This window comes from Pseudophryne corroboree, chromosome 3 (genome assembly GCF_028390025.1).
Source record: "Pseudophryne corroboree isolate aPseCor3 chromosome 3, aPseCor3.hap2, whole genome shotgun sequence".
NCBI classification, from domain to species: Eukaryota; Metazoa; Chordata; class Amphibia; order Anura; family Myobatrachidae; genus Pseudophryne; species Pseudophryne corroboree.
In genome coordinates, this window is record NC_086446.1 from 403,758,135 (window position 1) to 403,780,910 (window position 22,776).

Below are 22,776 nucleotides of genomic sequence, written 5' to 3' on the forward strand. Positions count from 1 at the left end.
TACCCCAAATAGACATGATGGCCTCTCGTCTCAACAAGAAGCTTTGGCGATATTGTTCCAGGTCGAGGGACCCGCAAGCAGTGGATGCCCTGGTGACTCCGTGGGTAATCCGGTCGGTGTACATGTTTCCACCACTCCCACTCATTCCATGAAGATAGAGAGAGCAGAGATCTGAACCTTGATGGACCCTAATAGTAGGCCCTTATCCAGTCCTGCTTGCAGGAACAGTAGAAACCGGCCCAGACAAAATTCCACAGGAGAACATTTTCGACCCTCGCACCAAGAAACATACTTCTTCCAAATACGGTGGTAATGTTTGGAGGTAACCACCTTACGGGCCTGAACCATAGTGGAAACCACCTTGGATGGAAGACCCTTCCTGGTTAAAATTTTCCTCTTAACCTCCAGGTCGTCAAACGTAGCCACTGTAAGTCTGGATAGACGAACGTCCTTGTTGAAGAAGGTCCTTGAGAAGCGGCAGAGGCCAGGGTTCCTCCAACGACAAGGTCAGGAAGTCCACATACCAGGCCCGTCGAGGCCAATTCGGGGCAATGAGAATTGCCTGAACCCTTTCCTTTTTGAGTCTTTTTAGAACTCTTGGGATTAGAGGAATCGGAGGAAACAGGTAAACAAACTGGTAATTACATAGTGTCGTCAGAGCGTCTACCGCAACCACCTGCGGGTCCCTCGTTCTGGAGCAGTAACGACAGAGCTTCTTGTTGAGACGAGAAGCCATTAGGTCTATCTGTGGATAATCCCACTGGTGAACAAGTTGTTTAAACACCTGAGGGTGGAGGCCCCATTCCCCCGGATGGAGGTCGTGCCTGCTTAGGAAGTCCGCTTCCCAGTTGTCCACTCATGGAATGTAAACGGCCGAGATGGCCCTTGCGTTGGCTTCCGTCCAGAGGAGTATTCTTGACACCTCTCATTGCGGCCCTGCTTTTTGGTTCCTCCCTGCCGGTTGATGTATGCTACTGCCGTGGCGTTGTCCGACTGCACCTGGATGGCCTGGTTACGAAGGAGGGATGAGGCCTGTATGAGAGCGCTCTAAATTGCCTTAAGTTCCAGGACGTTGATTGGAAGAGCAGATTCCTGAAAGGACCACATCCCCCTGGGACTGCGCTCCTTGAGTCACAGCCCCCTCAACCCCGGAGGCTGGCATCTGTTAACAGCATCCAGGACAGGGTGTTGAAACTCTGACCCTCAATCAGACGGGGAACTTGTAGCCACCAAAGTAGGGATATCCGTGCTTTCGGTAACAGGGTTATATGCTGATGCATGTGCAGGTGAGATCCCGACTATTTGTCCAACAAATCCAGTTGAAACGGTCGCGCATGGAACCTGCCATACTGTATCGCCTCGTAGGAGGCCACCATCTTGCAAAGCAAGCGGATACAAAGATGAACCGAGACCAGACGAGGTTTCAGCACCGACCAGACCGTAGACTGAATAGTCAAGGCCTTGTCCACGGGAAGGTAAACCTTCTGAGACACCGTATCCAGGATCATCCCCAGGAACTGAATTCTCTGAGACGGTTCCAAGTGAGATTTCTAGAAATTGAGTATGCATCCGTGATCCGTAAGCAAACGAGCAGTCAGGTTGATACTGTGCAGAGGTTGTTCCCTGGACACCACCTTTATCAGGAGATTGTCCAGGTACGGAATTATTTGGACACCCCTCATGCGCAGTTGTAGCATCATTTCCGCCATTACCTTTGTGAATGCCCTTGGGGCTGTGGAGAGACCAAAGGGAAGGCCTGAAACTGGAAATGTTGTTCCAGAATCGCGAACCTGAGGAACGCTTGGTGAGGGGGCCAAATTGGGATATGTAGATATATCCGTCCTTTATATCCAGGGACACCAGAAACTCCCTCTCCTCCAGATTCGCTATCACTGCTCTTAGGGATTCCATCTTGAATTTGAACACCCGAAGATACAGGTTCAGGGATTTGAGGTTCAAGATTGGCCATACCGAGCCGTCCGGCTTCGGAACCACAAAAAGACTTCAGTAAAACCCCTTTGTGTGCAGCTGAGGAGGCACTGGAACAGTAACTCCTGTAGAAAGCAGTTTTTGCACTGCCTGCTGTAAGGAAACCCTTGCTTCCTGTGAAGCTGGTAAGCCTGACCTGAAGAATCTGAGAGGAGGGAGTTCCTGGAATTTCAGTGGGTATCCTTGGGATATGAGGTCTCTCACCCAAGGATCCTGGCAGGACTCTGCCCATATGTGTGTTGAAGGCGAGCACCTACCTGAAAGTCGAATTGCTGCTGGGGCCAACCGCCACGCGGAGGGCTTCGTGGAAGAGCATCCTAAAGCCTGGTACGCAGGTCCAGCAGCTGCTGGTTTACGGGACTTACAGCGAGATCCTCTAGCAGCATGGGAGGCACCTCTGGCACTGCCTCTGAATCTGGCCACCCAAAAGGACTGCAGGGAGGGTCCAGGATAGGGACGCCTGGCAGGTGGCGGAGCAGACGGCAGATATGTAGAATTACCTGCAGTAGCCTGAGATATCCACTTGTTCAGTTCTTCCCCAAACAAGGCATCACTTGTAAAAGGAAGGTTTTCAAAACCTTTTTTGGAATCAGTATCTGCTGACCACTGACGTAGCCACAGGGCTCTACGAACCGATACTGCCATAGCAGTGGTACGGCCATTAATGATACGAAGTTCTTTAACAGCCTCACTCAAAGTTTGCAGCATCATGGATGTGTTGTAGTAATGTAACAATCTCTTCTTGAGGCAATGTGAGCAACATTTTCAAAATATCATTAGAGCATTTTACCATGGCTTAAGAAATCCAGCCGCATACCATGGTAGGGCGTTGGGCTACACCTGCTGCAGTATAAATTGATTTAAGAGTGGTTTCAACGTTTCGATCAGCCTGTACACGGACTTATCCACTGCATGTGGGGTTTCCCAGACTTTCCTATCTTCTGCAGGGAAAGGGAAAGAATTTAACACCCGTTTAGGGGTAACAATTTTTTTGTCAGGGTTTATCCATGCTGCCTTAGCCAGGGAATCTTATTCTTTAGAAACCGGGAAGGTTGCAGAGGACTTTGGTTTCACATTAAAATACAATTCCTCTGCCTGTTCTCCCTCCTTATCAGGGAGATTGAGCACCTCTCTAATGGCATAAATGAGGGCTTCAACACCTGGGGATAGAGAAAAATCCTCACCCACCTCAGCCTCTCCTTCCTCAAACTCTGGTAGTTCAGGATCAGATTGTAACAACTGAGGGAGAGTGCATGTGTTAGAGACCAACAGGGGGGGAGGGGGGCTGAAGAGCCCGTCTGTGGTCTGCAGCAGCAACTATAAATGTGTCCTTTGTTTGTTTCAGGGTTTGTCTTTCTTGCTTAGCCATAGCCAACTCTGAATTAATACTGGAAACCATAGTTTTAAATGATTCCATCCACTCAGGTTCCTGCACATTACTCCCTCGTGAAGGAATTGAGCATTGGGTATACATGAGGGACCCCTGTGAGGAAGGTGTAAACCTAGCCTTCCATAAAGTACACAGACTTATTTGCAGAAATGCTGGGCAGAAAAACACAGTTAGTATGATAACACAGTGTAGTATTAGTGAGCTATGCACACTTATCCCAGCCTACCCTGAATGGAGTAACACACAGCGGAAAGGAACCAGCACACTACACCACAGACCGAGCAGCGCCCCGCTGGGTGTCTTATATGTGTAATTTTTCCCACAGTGGTATAACCGCTGGACTTGCGCTCCCCCCCCTTCATATAACCCCCTGGTACCAGGTACAGTGGTGATTCAGTGGGTCCTGTGGAGCAGCAGTCTCCGCATGCAGCTTGTTATTAGCAGCAGGAAATGGCGCCGTTTAGCCTCTGGTCCTGCTCTCCGGGAAGCCCTGCCCCCTTAATGGCGCATGGTCCCTGTACTTTCATTATACTGGCTTTCTCCATTAAAGTGGAAAACAAGATCCCGCAGCCCCCGTTTATCATGTTGCCAGTCTGGGTTTCCGGTGGGTACCGCGGCCCGTAACCGGGTGATCACCTGCATGCTGCCATCTTGCACCGGGGACCCGCTAACCGGGTCCCTGGTGTAACACTCACCGCACCGCGTCTGTCTTCGGCATCTGTTAAGGGGTGGTGGCATGCTGCCGACGTGGGCTCACCCTCTGGGAGTATGAGAAACATCACCTCAGGAGCTCAGTGTCCTGTCAGCTGGGATTACAAATCATTAACTCTTAGGAAGTTGGTTCGGTCCCCCCTTAAGTCCCACGACGCAGGCAGACTGGTTGCCAATCAGCGTGCCTGAAAATAAACTAAAATAAATTTCTGAAGAAAACTCTCTGGAGAGCAACAGAATGCACCCGGCTCCTTGGGCACATTTTCTAAAACTGAGTCTACAAGGAGGGGCATAGAGGGGAGGAGCCAGCACACACTATTGATTTCTTAAAGTGCCAGGCTCCAGTGGACCCGATCTATAACCAATGGTGCTATATTATTCCCCAGTATCCACTAGGACGTTAGAGAAACTGAATTGCTTAGTCAGGAAGCAGGGCATCCAAAAAAAAAAATGAATGAATCCCTGCCATTTAAAGCAGCACCAATGTCAAACGCAGAAGCCTTGCAATATCCCTGGCCACTGCCCAAACAAATGGTTCTAACTGCACTGCCCACCAGAGTTATGGATGCCTCCACTGATAAAGGATGTATTTCCCCTACCTCCTCAACCAGAGTCAGTCTAGCTCTGAGATAAGGGTCAGCAAGAGAATCCCTTGCAAGAGAAATTAATTACAAACTGCATGTTCTTGCTACCATTGGGACAACACTAAAGGACTAATTCAGATTTGTATGTAACCATATTGTTTACATACAAATCCAATGGTTGTGGGGCTGCGCAGGCATAGGACCCATTCTACGCATGTGCAGAACAGGTCTTGCGATATCGCTTGCAGCCCCAGCACAACTGACATGCTGCGGCGTTTGGAAGTAGAGCAAGGGCGGCAACAGGCACCATACTTCAAAACGGGGATGTAAACACAGTTTTGTAGGCATGACATGTCCAGGGTCATCTTCGTCGGATGCAGACTTACTGGACCCGGGTGTCCAGATCCGATGGACGGCCAGCCTGACTAAAGGGCCCCATACACTAGAACGATAATGCCCAATTTCATCCGATTTCGGGCATTCGGCCCGATATATTGGGTGAAATCGAGCATTTAGGAGGTGTTTCCAATCCAATGCGCATTCTCGTGAGCATCGAATCGGATCCTCCAGATTGAATGTGCAGCACTCGCGCTCATGTCCGACCCAGCAGGCATGGCTGGGATCACCCAAGATATATCGTATGCAAAAGGACAGCATACGATGTATCTTGGACGATCCTGCCGCCCGGGAGGCTGCCGGGGTGATCGCCTGCGACATGACGGTCGGACATGTCGCATAAGTGTATGGGGCCCTTAAGCTTCAGCTAATGCAGGCTGACCACTGCCTGAAAACATTGTGAATGCAGCACTTGGATCCCGCAAATCCTGCTGCATTTGAATTCTAATTAATGGGTGGTTTTTTTTATTTGCTCCTGTCTATAAGGAAGGAGGCATCATGTAATATGGATTACATATGAAAAAGATAAAATGTTTCCATTTAATCAGTAAGTTTAACAAAAATTAGTAAGTGCAGATAACATTATGAGAAAGCGCAAAGAACACAAATTATAATAATATGGACAAAATAAACAAACGGCTTTTTTGTGTTGATCAGTGTTCACATTTGGTACAAATCAGGAGTATCAAACCAACTCCCTGGTCTTACAGACCTGTCTCATACTGTAAGCCTCAATCAGTGTTCATTTATCAGGTTATAGAAAGACTGGGTAAATAGAAAAATATAATAAATGGTATATTCAAAAGTTATGTGCCTTTAACATGATCAGTAACACTCACCTCTAACAGGCCTCTATTCAATAGAAACATCTGGTCCGCATAAGAAGTTACACCACGTAGGAAACTTTCAACAGCCCGGGCCTGCCAGAACCTAAATATATATTTTAATACATAAAAAAAACACAATAAATTAATATAATCAGTATATAAGCTGTGCTAGTATGTTTTTATGAATGGCATTTGAGGAACTAATGATTATACTTTGCGGTTACGTATTTAATGAAAGTCTCTGCAATTTACTGCACATTAAATAAACATCACTGTAGCAGCAACAACAAAAAAAATTAAATGAAAGAATGGCAATGGAACAGAAAGGTATTTGCTCACAATTTACAACTGCAAAATAAACTACATATTAGGGATGTATAGTTGGATCTTTTTTATTTAATAAAATAACAAAAAACACCCACAGGTTTGCAATAGAAGTGTATGCTTGGGTGTACATCATCAGAGGTGATAGAGGCTATCCAGTGTATTCAATAATTGTTGAAAGTTGCCATCTTGTCGGAAAAACGGCAGCTTCCGACAGGTTTAGGTCGGAAGGGGTTCTGACCTATTCAACGCCGGCAGCTTTTTTCCGACAAGTCGGGAATTCCCGACTTGTTGGAATCCACCTTGGCTGTCGTAAGCACAGCCAAACCAGACAGGTTTTAGCCCCGTTTCGGACAATGTCAATCCGACTTTAAAGAAAGTCGGATTGCCATTGTCAGGAACAGGCCAAACCTGTCGGGTTTGGCCCGGCATTGAATACTGACCTGTCGGATACTTTCCATTGGAAAGGATCAAACAGGTACTGAATATACCCCTAAGACAGTACAGCAATTTAAACATGCTTTGGATAGACATCTGATATTTACAAAGAACTGAGGATCAAATAGGGTTGAGGTTACAAAAATAGGATTTTGGTACTTACCAGGTAAATCCTTTTCTTTGAATCCATAGGGGGCACTGGAGTACTCTTGGGATATGGACGGGCGTAGCCGAACAAAGGCACTGAATATTCAAATTTAGGACCCTCCCCCCCCTCCATATCCCCAAGTACCTCAGTGTACTTTGCCAGTGTTTTTTACTGAGCGAACAGGATATAGAGAGGTTGACAATGGAGAATCCCTATAACATAACGGACAACCACAAAGTTGACCCGTAACCTTATTGTCAACTAAACAGTTGACACCTTAACCGATAGAACTTATAATTTGAACCAACCGGTGAAAATGTGTTACCATAAGCTCCTTTGAGCTTAATACCATCCAAGTTAAATCTGTTCACTAAGCTCCCTTGAGCTTAAAACAACCCAGGTAAAACTGCTCTGGGTGGGCGTCCAGTGCCCCCTATGGATTCAAAGAAAAGGATTTACCTGGTAAGTACCAAAATCCTATTTTCTTTATCATCCACTAGGGGTCACTGGAGTACTCTTGGGACGTACCAAAGCTTCCCTCGTGGGCGGGAGAGCTGTTTGATACTTGTAACAGTAGGCAGGCCAAAGCTAAATGCTGATGGCGCCACCATTAATAACGTATAAACGTGCACAAACGTGGTGCACTGAAGGCTATGTAGCCGCGTCGTAGACGCTCCACGACCCGCTGGGTCTGACATTCCCACAGAACCTGTGGGATGAGCTATTACTGACGTAGGCGATTGTAACTTAGCCTTAAAGTAAGCCTGACTTGTAGTCATTATTATTATCCAACTGGATAATGTCTGCTGAGAAACTGGCTAACCCCAGTTGGCAGCATCATAGAGACCAAACAACGTATTCATATCACGTACTGTAGACATTTGGTACATATATAAACGCGTAATGCGTGTACCACATTCCGAATTCTAGAATGTGCTGTCCCCACAGGAACCACTATTGGTATATTGATGTGAAGAATACGAAAGCGGATTTCGTCCGAAGATCTGCTTTGTCATGAGAAACTGAAATACGGTGGCTTGGAATACAAGGCACCCAAATATGAAAACAAAACCCTTGCCGAAGGCAAGGCTAGAAGAAAAATGTTTTCCAAAGTGAGAAACTTAATTCTCATTTGTTGTAAAGGTTCAAAAAATATGAAACTTAATTCCCCTTTGTTGAAAGGGTTCCAAAATATGAAAACTGTAATAAATCTGAACCCAACCTCAAATCGCCTGGCGCTGTAGGTGGGATAAATAGAGTCTGAACTTTGGTGACACCTTGTAGAAAGATGTTTACAGACGCAAATAGAGACAAACGTCTTTGAAAATACGTTTACCACACAGATACCTGCACTGTTAGTGCAGATGAACGCAGTTTTCCATCCCATCCCGTTTAACAGAATACGGGTACTTGAAGTATGATGTTGGAAACTTCCGAGGTTTACAACCTATGTAAGCACACGAAATTTTTTAATAATGAGCTGCCTTAAGCGGCTTACTATTTCGTTACATGGTTGGTATAACCGATACTGTAATGCTCTATTTTTTTAAGAGGGCGGTCTTATGGAACGCTTCACGAATTTGCGTGTCATCCTTGCGCAGGGGCCATGCTAATCTTCTCTGTATCGTTCCAATTTTAGTATATGTGCTGCCGAAGCGAGCACTGAACCCTCACCCCGTCAACCGCAGCTGCGGTACATAGATAATAGGTACATAGGTAACTATGGGTAAAAGAACGTTCCCTGATGTAACAGGTTGGACGTATTATGAGCGGGCCAAGATCGTGTGCAAGTATTCCTTGAAAAATCGAGAAGCAAACTTCTCCGAAACCCATGAGATACCACGAGTATGACTGTGACGAACTGTCTTCTGATCCGTTTTGGCAACGAAGAGAGAAGCGGAAAATGGTGGAGCCCGATACACGATGCTGAATGACCCCATGAATGTGATGTACACATACTGAGCTTTTGTAATTGTGGCGAGATGCCATCATGTATACTTGAGGGTAACTCCCTTCTGTGGACTCACATATGAAACACTTCTGGATTTAATGTCCAGTTCCAAGATCCAAACCCTGACGGGTGAGATCGTCTGTCTAACAGATGTCCACTCACGGATGGATCTCTTGACATTTTCACATAATGGCGTTCTGAGCCATTGAAGATTTGAGTTGCCTGCCGCATTGCCATGCGGCTTCTTGGTTCTCACTGGTTGTTGAGTATGCAACTGCCGTTGCTTTGTTTGACTGCTTAAGGGCAGCGTGAGCCAGGCATGAAAAACAAAATTACATGAAACTCACGGTTGTTCCTCTCCACAGAAATCTTTAGCAAAAAGCGAAAGATTTATTCGTTCTGAAGAGAAACCAGAGTCTATCCGTGGTCAGACTGAAAGCGAATCCTTTATCGCATTGTAAAATGCACAGAGTTCTAGGACATGTATTGACAGCAATCTGTCGTGTTTTAGAACCTTTGCGCTGATTGTAACTACAAATCCTGACTCTCTGCGACTGTCGTCCAGAGTATATGCACCCTTGTCCCTCTGTGGGAAACGCGAGTGAAGGGTGGGGACCTAAATTGAAAACACATCTTTATTCTTAATAGGTGAATACACCAATGTACCGCTAGTGTGCGTGTTTTGCACTAATTACTAGATGTACTTTCTTGCTGGTGTAGTAGGTAAAAGTCTTTGATTTACCGTATTTATAATCTTACCTAGGAATTGACATCCTTTAGACAAAATTAGATGCGATTGTTTGCGAACTTGATCTGCTATCGCAGTATACCTTAGTAGCGCAAGTTAGAGGAACTTTGTTAATACATAGTTCTTATGTGAGATGAGCTATCATCCCAACATCACATTGGTAAATACCGGAAGCGATAAGCAACGGTAGACATGAAGATCAAATGCAATTATGCAATTTTGTGGCTCCAATAAGCAAATACTAACTGCAGAAAAGCCATTTTCTAACTGTAGTAAATGACTTGCTTATTGATATAGCAACGGAGCTGTTTGGTTTTGCTCAAACAGAGGGGAATAAGTAACTCTGACACTGTTGGCGTACTATTGCCTGGTTTATAAGCCAGCAAAGACTAAATGATCACCTGCCAAACCCTTCGACAGAAGCAGTTTTGTACTTTAAGCTGTAAATAGCTGAGACATATATGAGTTGAAGTCATGAAACCTCGCAAATGTAACATGTAAAGACCCGCTTCCACAATTGTAAAAGAGGTCATCAAACCACTGGTTTGCTGACTGTAACGTCCTGTCGTTACAAGTCTAATGGCTGACTATCATAAAGGGATAAAACGCCGTTACAAGTATACTGTATGCGCTAATGGCTGAATATCATGAAGGGATAAAATGCCGTTACAAGCATATCAAATTTAGGAGCAAACAAGCTCTGGCCTTGTCGCGCTTTACTAGCGACAATGAAAATAACCGGCGTTAGCAGAAGCTTTACAGATATACTCTGCAGCTTCTTTTAACAGTGATCGGCATGGTTTCATACATAGCTTCTAGTGACCCAAATGTATCTTGGGTTTTTATAATGTTTGACAGAAACGCATATACCAATGGCGGATCGCATTCTTTTGGAAACGATTATGTATGATTGTCCAAAACCCCGCACTATCTGAGTGCTGGAGTAATGTACCGTTCTTACTCGTAGTTATTGGTGTGAGATTTGACCTATAATCGTGCATTAAATTATAAGACCAGTGAAATAAACCCTCTGGTACCCAAAGGGAAATTGGCCCTTTGGAAAAACTGTCTTTTGTTAGAGCTGGCGGAGTAACTCCGAGACTCCGATTACCGCTCTTTTAATTTGAATTGCCACTGTAATATTTTTAAAAGTATTTTTAGTCTGCACTAGAGCCTTATTCGCTATGTAGACAGACAACATAATTGGCAACAGACAGACACTTGCACGATTATATGGCACATATATATATATATGTGTTATTGCTGAACAGCATATTTATATGAAACTCATGGTTGTTTCTCTGTACGGAAATCTTTAGGAAGCTAAAGTGATCTTTATGTGAAAAGCAGTTCACATGGGCATATGAAACCCGAACCAAATTCCTATTAACACCCCTGCGCCTTCCGGTGGCTTAAAGATGTAGGGCAGGAATGTTCTAGAATTATCCTGACCTAAAAATTTCCACTAACACCCCTGCGCCTCCTTGTGGAGCAGAGGTGTATGGCCGGAATGTATAACTGGAAAAACAACAATGATTGAAATGGGCGTCATGCCATGCTTTTACAGAAAATCACAGTACAGGTTACCTGCTGCAGTTTTAATATAGGCTTAATAGCCTATTATACAGATTATACAGTGATAATACAGGTGTATGTAAAATACATGCATTTAGTTAGCCTCTATTAATATGAACACTGCCTGCAGTGTTATTTTCTTGCAGTCTTAACAGAAAAGAACAGAAAACATGGTTAAACCTGCAATAGGCTATGCCACTGATAGGCCATTGCTAGGCCAAGCCTCATATATATATTATATATATAAAATGTACTTAACCATATAATCACAGTTGATACTGATATTATACACAGTTGTTCTAGCAAACAGCTTCATTATATATTATATATATATAAATTGTGCTGAAACATATAATTTCCTGATATTATAGTCCCATGACTTTAAAATTGCTGCACTGCTTGTGATAGTTTGCGCAGCCTATCTTTAACCCATGCAGCCTTCTGCTGCTGCTATGGGCATTACTCCCCCTCCCCCCCCCCCTGCCTCCCCATGTTACCTGCAGCGTACTGGGTTCGGGTGCAGGGAGAGTAGGAGAGCGATAGCAGGAGAGCGCTGTATATAGCGCCGGGGAGCCGTCCGGAAGAGCGGGCGGCGTAGAACACAGTCTCCCTGTGTGCGGCATCAGCAGCGTGCAGTGTCTCATTGAAAGAGCGGCCGGCGTCCGTGAGTGACGTGCGGCCGCTCTTTAGCACACAGGACAGTCTCGGCGGCGCCTTGCAGGGAGAGCAGGAGAGCTGTAGTGGTGCCGGGCCATCAGCGCAGTGAAAGCGGCCGGCGTCTGAGTGACGTGCGGCCGCCCTGCGCGTATCATGAATCCTCGTTAAGCGGGACCTCTTCACTCAGCGGCGGCTACAGCACACAGCAGGGCTACAGTATTACACACAGCAGGGCGGCAGCGTGAGCTGACCGCCCTGACCTTCCATACCTTGTGCCGTTTTCATGCTTTTTCATGCTGGCTGTTTCAGCCTCCAGCTTCTCATCTGTGATGGGGCTTCTGCTGTAAGCTCCTTGCAGATGTAGATTCTTCCAGCTCTTTGTCTCATCCTGGCTGTGACGGAGCTTCTTTCTGTAAGCTCCGTTCAGTTTGCAGGAGACAGTGGCTGCCTGTGGCTGTGAGGGTGCTCTTTGTGAGGACCGACACGCCATGCGCTTGCTTATAGCGCCTATGGCTGTGAGGGTGCTCTTTGTGAGGACCGACACGCCATCCGCTGCCTTGCAGCGGCACCATCCCGGACCCATGTTTTTCCTAAACTGGGACGGGAAGTGTAAAAATTAAAAATAAAAATCTTCTGAAATGTGGCCTTGCCACAAGCCGATGTTCATCTGTGAGCACCGAAAAAACACTGGCAAAGTACACTGAGGTACTTGGGGATATGGAGGGGGGGGAGGGTCCTAAATTTGAATATTCAGTGCCTTTGTTCGGCTACGCCCGTCCATATCCCAAGAGTACTCCAGTGACCCCTAGTGGATGATAAAGAAATGGTGAAAACAGGGGCAGACTAGATGGGCCAAGTATTTATCTGCCATTAAATTCTATGTTTCTATGTGTAATGTTTTTAAGGAGGTCACTGATCCATTTACCGGCAAGATTCACTAAAGTGGCCAAAAGGTACAATTTTTCGATTCTACATGCCTGTTTACTGGTGCTATATTTCATAACTAAACATTCCCCATTGGTGTTTCACTAAATTAATAATAGTGAATCAGGACAGTTATGTAGCTATATATTTTTTTTTATTATGCTTTCACTACTGCATTTTCACACACACAAAAAGAGTCTTGCATAAAGTGCATTTAGATTAGGGGTGGGCAAAATGCGGCCCGCGGGCCGTATGCGGCCCGCAAACCGATCCTGCCCGGCCCACTGCTTCCCACCAGTGTGCAATGACAAGCGGCCCGACCGACTGAGCTGCTGGTCATTGCTCTGCAGTACCTCCAAGCTGCCGGCGCCTGTCTCCCCTGCTGCTGCAGGGCGCCTGTCTCCCCTGCTGCTGCAGGGCGCCTGACACACTCATCCTCCTCCTTCCGCCTCCACAGTCCCCAGTGACAAAGGCAGAGATCAGCCGAAAAGGGGGCGGAGCTAGGCGGAGATGAGGGGGCGTGGCTACGCGGGACCTAAGGGGGCGGAGCTACACTGGACATAAGCCACTGCTACAGATCCATCCTTCCTGCCACTGCTAGCCAAACACAGATCAGTAAATTAATGGAAAAAGTGAGGGAAAGAAAGTGTGTGTGTGCGTGTGTGTATATATATATATATATATATATATATATATATATATATATATAAAAAAAAACACAAAAAAACAGTTGTGACCGGCACTCCTACAGCATGAACTAAATACCTGGGTGCCTTCCCGTGGCACTGCAAGGCCCAGCAGACAAGATAATGTAATGGGCGGCACTCCAAAGGATTTTCAATAAATGCAACAGCTCGCCAGGCCGATTAGCGTTTCAACGTTTCAGGTGTCTTTATTCACACCTTTCGTCAGGATACAAAATATATAAAACAGACATACCTTTTATAACACCAGACAAGTGAGACCAGCCTCGTGCCCTCCGCTTCCGGCCCCCGGCGCTGACGTCATCGACGTCATCCCCTACTGCTACGTAGAGGGTAAATTGAATGGTTGTCATACCAACAGTGAATAACGGAGCCAAGGACGCGCTGCGTCCAGCTCCTGTGTGCCGCTCTAACCCCGCCTCGTGGGCGGAGGTAGTAGTCATGGCTACCACTCCACAACAAAACACCGGGCAACCAGAGCACAGAGCCCGAGGCAAAACCTTGTGCAAAACAGAAACCGCTGAACGCGGCGACCCATATCCCATAAAGAACTGGGGACATTGGATGACATCACATCCAATCCCAATTCCTGCAATAAAACCAGTGTAAAAGCCCACACCAACACCAAACCAGGTAGAATAGAAAAAGATGTTACTCAGACTGAAGATTACTCCACCAAAGCAGTAAGCCCCATATCATAGCAAAGCCTCAATGAGGTCCAGGCAATTAAAGTTACAGGTAGGTGCCATTAGGGTACAATAGACAAAATATAATTGCATTCCCAAAAATGGGAAAAAAATGGGAAAATTTTTTTTTGTATCAACAATTAACCCCAATCAGATATAATGGGCTCTTAAAAATCCAAAGCAGGCCTACATACATATGGGCTAAGTATCGAATCTATGCAAATATATTTAGGAATAAAGACCCTGATGGCAACCTCAGGCAAAGGGGCATGCAAAAGTAGAGGAGAGGAAAAATAGAAACGGAATATCATAAAAAGCATAGAAGGGAGAGGTTTTCATTTAATCCAGATGGAGCGACCGTGTTGAACTCGAATATCCAATGTGCTTCCAGCTGTAATAGTTTCTTATTCCGATCCCCTCCTCTAGGTAGCGGGGGAACATGATCGATAAGTTTATAACGTAGGGCAGCCATTGTGTGTCGCGCCTCCCTGAAATGTCTTGCAACAGGCTGTTCGATCTCTTTTCCTTCCAGGGCTTGTCTTATGGCCGACCTATGTTGCGCTGCCCGTTCTCTAAAGGTACAGGAGGTCTTGCCAATGTAGGCAAACCCACAGGGACATTTAATGATGTAAATCACGTATTTAGACGTGCAAGTTAGAACATGTTTAATGGGAAACTTCTTTCCTGAATGTGGATGTAGCACCACCGGACCAACTTCCAAGTACCTACATGTGGTGCAACCTATGCATCTGTATGAACCAGGTTTTTTTGTAAGGAAGTGTGACCGTAGTTCCCTCCTCTCTGCCGTGGTGTCATTGTGGACCAGCCAGTCCTTAAGGTTGCGTCCCCTCCGGTGACAGTTCAACACCCTATATTGATTAAGAGATGGTAAGGATTTGTCTGTCTTAATGATTGGCCAGAATTTTTGAACTTTCTTCCTCACTATTTTGCTTGCGGTATTAAAAGTAGTAATTAACGGAAGTACTTTCTCTGATGATTTTTCTTTCCGCTGTAGGCATTGGGTGCGTGGAAGTGCTAATGCTTTTCTTTTGGCACTTTCTAGATCCTCGATTGGGTAACCTCTCTCAAGATATTTCCCAATCATTCTATCCAGTTCTAGTTCACACTCATCTTGATTGCTGATAATGCGCCTTGCGCGAAGAAATTGCGAGAAGGGTAAACCCTTTTTCATGGCCGTGGGGTGAAAACTCTTGGCATGTAGCAACGTATTTTTATCCGTTGGTTTATGATAAACCGTTGTCTGTAGATGATTTCCCCGTCGTGTAATCAGCACGTCTAGATAGTGGATGACGTCAGCACTACACTCGTACGTAAATTTAATATTCGCGTCCAGAAGGTTGATGGTCTGCATCCGTTCTTTGAATTCTTCTGGAGTGCCGGCCCAGATTAGAAGCAGGTCATCTATGTAGCGTGTAAAAAGTATTAGACCCTCCGAAAAAGACGGATTCTGTAGAAATAGGCGTTTCTCTATATTCAACATGTAGGCATTCGCGAAGGCCGGAGCTACATTACTCCCCATGGCACAACCGAGTCGCTGGAGATAAAACTGTCCATCAAAGTAGAAGAAATTCCGAGTGAGTGTCTTCTCGAGTAATACAAGAAAAAACCCCACGTCTGGTCCTTTGTAGTTGGAATTGTCGGACAGAAGGGACCTCACGGCCTCAATACCCTCCAAGTGGGGGATATTCGTGTACAAACTCACTACATCCACGCTTGCCAAAGTGCATTTTTCCGGAAGCTGCGCAAGTTCTTGTAGTAATAATAGTAGTTGAGTTGTATCCAACAGGACCGTAGGTTCCGCTTGGATAACAGGCTGTAAAAAACCATCCAGATATTTAGAGATGTTACTATAGAGGGATCCGCGGGCCGAGATAATAGGGCGTCCCGGGGGGGCGTCCAGATTTTTGTGGACTTTAGGCAATGTATAAAGAAGCGGTGTAATTGGATGATCAACCGTTAATGCTTTCAAGGTCTGTTTGTCAATTATGGCATCTTGGTGAGCTTGTGTCAGGATCATGTCGATCTCATGTTTAAATCTGTTTGTAGGATCTGAACCTAATTTGCTATAAACAGCTTGATCATTTAATTGACGATAGACCTCTGCATTATATGTTGATAGATCTTGCAAAACTATTGCTCCCCCCTTGTCGGCTGCCCTTATCACCACAGACGTATTCTTGCTCAGATCTTGCATTGCTTGAAACTCCCCTTTAGAAAGATTTGAAGGTATTCTGGATGGTTTACTGGCCTCATAATCAACACTGCTTTCTAGCATGCGAGCATAACTCTTGATGGCTGCATTATGTGTTTGTGGTTCAAACGTAGATATGGGCCGTATGCAGTGTTTAGCGGGCACACTTTCATCCATAGAGGTGTCTTTCCTGTAAAATTCCTTCAACTTAATATTTCTCTGATGCTTCCAGGAGTCGACTTTCCACTCAAAACGATTGTACTTAGTCACTGGAACAAAGGACAACCCCTTGTTGAGTAAAGAGGTTTCGTCAGTTGATAAAACATGGGAGGAAAGATTAATGATGAGGTCACCTTTAGGTATTAACGTTTTTCTCTGCCTCTCCCCTTGTTTGCTCCGCCTTGTTTTACCGCGGCATCTTTTCGTGGGGCAACATTTGCCCGAGTCAGTGCCCCTAAAGGGGGCTTACCAGAGTTGGAAGTTGTCGCTTGATCAGAATCGGTGGCCGAGCTGTCCACAGCTGACCCTTCAGTGTCTGTCAAGAACCTCCTTGTGTTGCGTCTAGGAAAGTATTTTTTACTCCTTGCTGGAAATTTCCCTGTGGCCCAAGGATACACTGTCTGATCTTCATAATCCTTGTTTACAGTTGCTAATTTTGTTTTTTTATATTTAATTAGCTCTAGCCTATGGGAATCAATTTTAGCTTGTAGTTTATTCAACCAATCGCCCTTGGTATCATCCACTAGGAGGTGCTTGGAGACACGTTCTATCTCATCAATTCTAGATTTGGTTTCATTCAGAATTCTAGTGGATTCCTCCACGACCAAGATCATCAGATCTAGTGAACATTTGTTCAATACTGCTGCCCACCTCCTACAAAATTCAGGGTTTGTTCTTCCAATTGTGGGGATATTTTTTATTCCGAATCCCCTGGGTATTTTCCGTTCTCTATAATAATCAGAGATAGTGACCCCATGCAGATGGTAGTCTATCTCTCTTTTGCGTAGCTTTAATAGAGCAAAATACACATCCTCTACAGATTCTCCTCCTACTGTAGCCTGAAAAGTATCTTTTACTAACACAGCTTCAGCTTCTGACTCTGAAAAACTGAGTAAATCACCTGTAGGCAAATTAACAGCATGAAAACCCAGAGATTTTGAGACACCGGCTCCTGCTTCCATATTAAGTTAATATATGCACTGCTGTGCATTCAAATAGTCCCACCTGGCAAACAATTCAAAGTGATGAACACACACAAAAGTCCCAGCACTGACGTTAATTACACATATGTTAGCGTGGTTGCCATGTCAAAAAAGTACTTGTACATCCAAGGTGGGCAGCAGTATTGAACAAATGTTCACTAGATCTGATGATCTTGGTCGTGGAGGAATCCACTAGAATTCTGAATGAAACCAAATCTAGAATTGATGAGATAGAACGTGTCTCCAAGCACCTCCTAGTGGATGATACCAAGGGCGATTGGTTGAATAAACTACAAGCTAAAATTGATTCCCATAGGCTAGAGCTAATTAAATATAAAAAAAACAAAATTAGCAACTGTAAACAAGGATTATGAAGATCAGACAGTGTATCCTTGGGCCACAGGGAAATTTCCAGCAAGGAGTAAAAAATACTTTCCTAGACGCAACACAAGGAGGTTCTTGACAGACACTGAAGGGTCAGCTGTGGACAGCTCGGCCACCGATTCTGATCAAGCGACAACTTCCAACTCTGGTAAGCCCCCTTTAGGGGCACTGACTCGGGCAAAAGTTGCCCCACGAAAAGATGCCGCGGTAAAACAAGGCGGAGCAAACAAGGGGAGAGGCAGAGAAAAACGTTAATACCTAAAGGTGACCTCATCATTAATCTTTCCTCCCATGTTTTATCAACTGACGAAACCTCTTTACTCAACAAGGGGTTGTCCTTTGTTCCAGTGACTAAGTACAATCGTTTTGAGTGGAAAGTCGACTCCTGGAAGCATCAGAGAAATATTAAGTTGAAGGAATTTTACGGGAAAGACACCTCTATGGATGAAAGTGTGCCCGCTAAACACTGCATACGGCCCATATCTACGTTTGAACCACAAACACATAATGCAGCCATCAAGAGTTATGCTCGCATGCTAGAAAGCAGTGTTGATTATGAGGCCAGTAAACCATCCAGAATACCTTCAAATCTTTCTAAAGGGGAGTTTCAAGCAATGCAAGATCTGAGCAAGAATACGTCTGTGGTGATAAGGGCAGCCGACAAGGGGGGAGCAATAGTTTTGCAAGATCTATCAACATATAATGCAGAGGTCTATCGTCAATTAAATGATCAAGCTGTTTATAGCAAATTAGGTTCAGATCCTACAAACAGATTTAAACATGAGATCGACATGATCCTGACACAAGCTCACCAAGATGCCATAATTGACAAACAGACCTTGAAAGCATTAACGGTTGATCATCCAATTACACCGCTTCTTTATACATTGCCTAAAGTCCACAAAAATCTGGACGCCCCCCCGGGACGCCCTATTATCTCGGCCCGCGGATCCCTCTATAGTAACATCTCTAAATATCTGGATGGTTTTTTACAGCCTGTTATCCAAGCGGAACCTACGGTCCTGTTGGATACAACTCAACTACTATTATTACTACAAGAACTTACGCAGCTTCCGGAAAAATGCACTTTGGCAAGCGTGGATTTAGTGAGTTTGTACACGAATATCCCCCACTTGGAGGGTATTGAGGCCGTGAGGTCCCTTCTGTCCGACAATTCCAACTACAAAGGACCAGACGTGGGTTTTTTTCTTGTATTACTCGAGAAGACACTCACTCGGAATTTCTTCTACTTTGATGGACAGTTTTATCTCCAGCGACTCGGTTGTGCCATGGGGAGTAATGTAGCTCCGGCCTTCGCGAATGCCTACATGTTGAATATAGAGAAACGCCTATTTCTACAGAATCCGTCTTTTTCGGAGGGTCTAATACTTTTTACACGCTACATAGATGACCTGCTTCTAATCTGGGCCGGCACTCCAGAAGAATTCAAAGAACGGATGCAGACCATCAACCTTCTGGACGCGAATATTAAATTTACGTACGAGTGTAGTGCTGACGTCATCCACTATCTAGACGTGCTGATTACACGACGGGGAAATCATCTACAGACAACGGTTTATCATAAACCAACGGATAAAAATACGTTGCTACATGCCAAGAGTTTTCACCCCACGGCCATGAAAAAGGGTTTACCCTTCTCGCAATTTCTTCGCGCAAGGCGCATTATCAGCAATCAAGATGAGTGTGAACTAGAACTGGATAGAATGATTGGGAAATATCTTGAGAGAGGTTACCCAATCGAGGATCTAGAAAGTGCCAAAAGAAAAGCATTAGCACTTCCACGCACCCAATGCCTACAGCGGAAAGAAAAATCATCAGAGAAAGTACTTCCGTTAATTACTACTTTTAATACCGCAAGCAAAATAGTGAGGAAGAAAGTTCAAAAATTCTGGCCAATCATTAAGACAGACAAATCCTTACCATCTCTTAATCAATATAGGGTGTTGAACTGTCACCGGAGGGGACGCAACCTTAAGGACTGGCTGGTCCACAATGACACCACGGCAGAGAGGAGGGAACTACGGTCACACTTCCTTACAAAAAAACCTGGTTCATACAGATGCATAGGTTGCACCACATGTAGGTACTTGGAAGTTGGTCCGGTGGTGCTACATCCACATTCAGGAAAGAAGTTTCCCATTAAACATGTTCTAACTTGCACGTCCAAATACGTGATTTACATCATTAAATGTCCCTGTGGGTTTGCCTACATTGGCAAGACCTCCTGTACCTTTAGAGAACGGGCAGCGCAACATAGGTCGGCCATAAGACAAGCCCTGGAAGGAAAAGAGATCGAACAGCCTGTTGCAAGACATTTCAGGGAGGCGCGACACACAATGGCTGCCCTACGTTATAAACTTATCGATCATGTTCCCCCGCTACCTAGAGGAGGGGATCGGAATAAGAAACTATTACAGCTGGAAGCACATTGGATATTCGAGTTCAACACGGTCGCTCCATCTGGATTAAATGAAAACCTCTCCCTTCTATGCTTTTTATGATATTCCGTTTCTATTTTTCCTCTCCTCTACTTTTGCATGCCCCTTTGCCTGAGGTTGCCATCAGGGTCTTTATTCCTAAATATATTTGCATAGATTCGATACTTAGCCCATATGTATGTAGGCCTGCTTTGGATTTTTAAGAGCCCATTATATCTGATTGGGGTTAATTGTTGATACAAAATTTTTTTTTCCCATTTTTCCCATTTTTGGGAATTCAATTATATTTTGTCTATTGTACCCTAATGGCACCTACCTGTAACTTTAATTGCCTGGACCTCATTGAGGCTTTGCTATGATATGGGGCTTACTGCTTTGGTGGAGTAATCTTCAGTCTGAGTAACATCTTTTTCTATTCTACCTGGTTTGGTGTTGGTGTGGGATTTTACACTGGTTTTATTGCAGGAATTGGGATTGGATGTGATGTCATCCAATGTCCCCAGTTCTTTATGGGATATGGGTCGCCGCGTTCAGCGGTTTCTGTTATGCACAAGGTTTTGCCTCGGGCTCTGTGCTCTGGTTGCCCGGTGTTTTGTCGTGGAGTGGTAGCCATGACTACTACCTCCGCCCACGAGGCGGGGTTAGAGCGGCACACAGGAGCTGGACGCAGCGCGTCCTCGGCTCCGTTATTCACTGTTGGTATGACAACCATTCAATTTACCCTCTACGTAGCAGTAGGGGATGACGTCGATGACGTCAGCGCCGGGGGCCGGAAGCGGAGGGCACGAGGCTGGTCTCACTTGTCTGTTGTTATAAAAGGTATGTCTGTTTTGTATATTTTGTATCCTGACGAAAGGTGTGAATAAAGACACCTGAAACGTTGAAACGCTAATCGGCCCGGTGAGCTGTTGCATTTATTGAAAATCCTTTGGAGTGCCGCCCATTACATTATCTTATATATATATATATATATGAGAGAGAGTGTGTGTGTGTGTGTGTGTGTGTGTGTGTGTGTGTGGGCAGTGGCGTCAGACTGTTTTTAGTTTAGGGGGGAGATCTTTAACGCTCGCTGTACCACCCCCAACCCTCCCCCCCGGATTCTTTAACCGTGTCACCCCCCCCCGTGTTCTGTCATTAAGTCACCCCCCCCCCCCGTGTTGTTTCCGTGTCACCTCCCGTGTCCTGTCACCCCCACGTTCTGTCAGTGTGTCACCCCCGTGTTCTGCCACTGAGTCAGCCCCCCTGCGTTATGTCACCATGTCACCCCCCCCCCCGCGTTCTGTCACCGCGTTACCCCCCCACATTCTGTCACTGTGTCACCCCCCCGTGTTCTGTCACCGTGTTCCACCCCCCGTGTTCTGTCACTGTGTCACACCTTTCATCAGGGGCCATAAGATTGCCTAAAGGATAAAATAAAAAAGGGGCAGACTAGATGGGCCAAGTGGTTCTTATCTGCCGTCAAATTCTATGTTTCTATGACACTGGATAATTTGCTTGCTGTGCAATGATTATCCAAAATAAAATGTTAATGTGTAAAAGGGGGCTCTACCTGCCGTAATGTGTAAAAGGGGGCTCTACCTGCCGTAATGTGTAAAAGGGGCTCTACCTGCCGTAATGTGTAAAAGGGGGCTCTACCTGCCGTAATGTGTAAAAGGGGGCTCTACCTGCTGTAATGTGTATAAGAGGGGCTCTACCTGGAGTAATGTGTGTAAGTGGCGCTACTGTGTGGCATAATTTGAATAATGGAGACTATTGTACAGCCTAATATGAATCTGTATTATTTTTTGCCCACACCCCTTCCCCATGAAGCCACGTCCCTATATTTTTGGCACGTGGGGGAGCTGCTATTTTGTGTGCGGCCCTCGAATACAGACAGGAAAGTGTCAAGTGGCCCCTCAGCTGAAATAATTGCCCACCCCTGATTTAGATCGTAGTGAACAAATAATTAACCCACTTAAAGAAATCACTGATCTCCATTGGAAGTGCAAAGCAATTACACAAGTTTCGAGACAGTGCATGCATAGACATTGCACTTTCTATAAAGATCACAGTTCTGGGGGGCGTGACCACGGCGGCAGAGGACTAGGCAGCAGGATCGAGGAGCTCCCTGGATAATTAATCCTGAAACAATCCTGGGGCCCCGATCCTGCTCTCCTCTGGACTGATCTCCTGCTTGACGGTGCTGGGGAGGCTGTGGAGCGTGTGTACGAGCGCTCCCGGCCCGCGTCAGCGGCCGCCCGGACTCCGGGCCTAGGCCGCAGCTCAGTCCCCGGCCTCGATTTTGAAGCTCCGCCGGGCGCGTGCGCGCGCGCACACGATCGAGCGCCCGAGGCGGACGCGACGACCAGCGGCACAGGAGAGGAGAGGTACCCCACTCCTGTACCCCCAGGGCCACATATAGAAGACAACCTGACACCCTGAAGGCTGGTACAGAGAGGGAAGGAGGGGGAGATCTCTGTGCTGGGCG

At 45.7% G+C, this 22,776-nt stretch overlaps 1 protein-coding gene and 2 non-coding genes across 3 annotated transcripts in view; all 3 read right to left on the minus strand.

Annotated features, from left to right (window-relative positions):
- TRPC4AP (transient receptor potential cation channel subfamily C member 4 associated protein) overlaps positions 1-22,776 on the minus strand; it is a 175,149-nt gene that overhangs the window by 23,261 nt on the left and 129,112 nt on the right. Inside the window, exon 14 of the mRNA XM_063960144.1 lies at positions 5,910-6,000. Within this exon, the coding sequence (XP_063816214.1) occupies positions 5,910-6,000 (91 nt within the window). The remainder of the gene's footprint in view (positions 1-5,909; positions 6,001-22,776) is intronic.
- Positions 8,364-8,470, minus strand: LOC134899962 (U6 spliceosomal RNA). Its single transcript, XR_010173486.1, has one exon. It is a non-coding gene; the product is annotated as a U6 spliceosomal RNA (small nuclear RNA).
- Positions 9,063-9,177, minus strand: LOC134899895 (U5 spliceosomal RNA). The gene has a single exon (XR_010173441.1). It is a non-coding gene; the product is annotated as a U5 spliceosomal RNA (small nuclear RNA).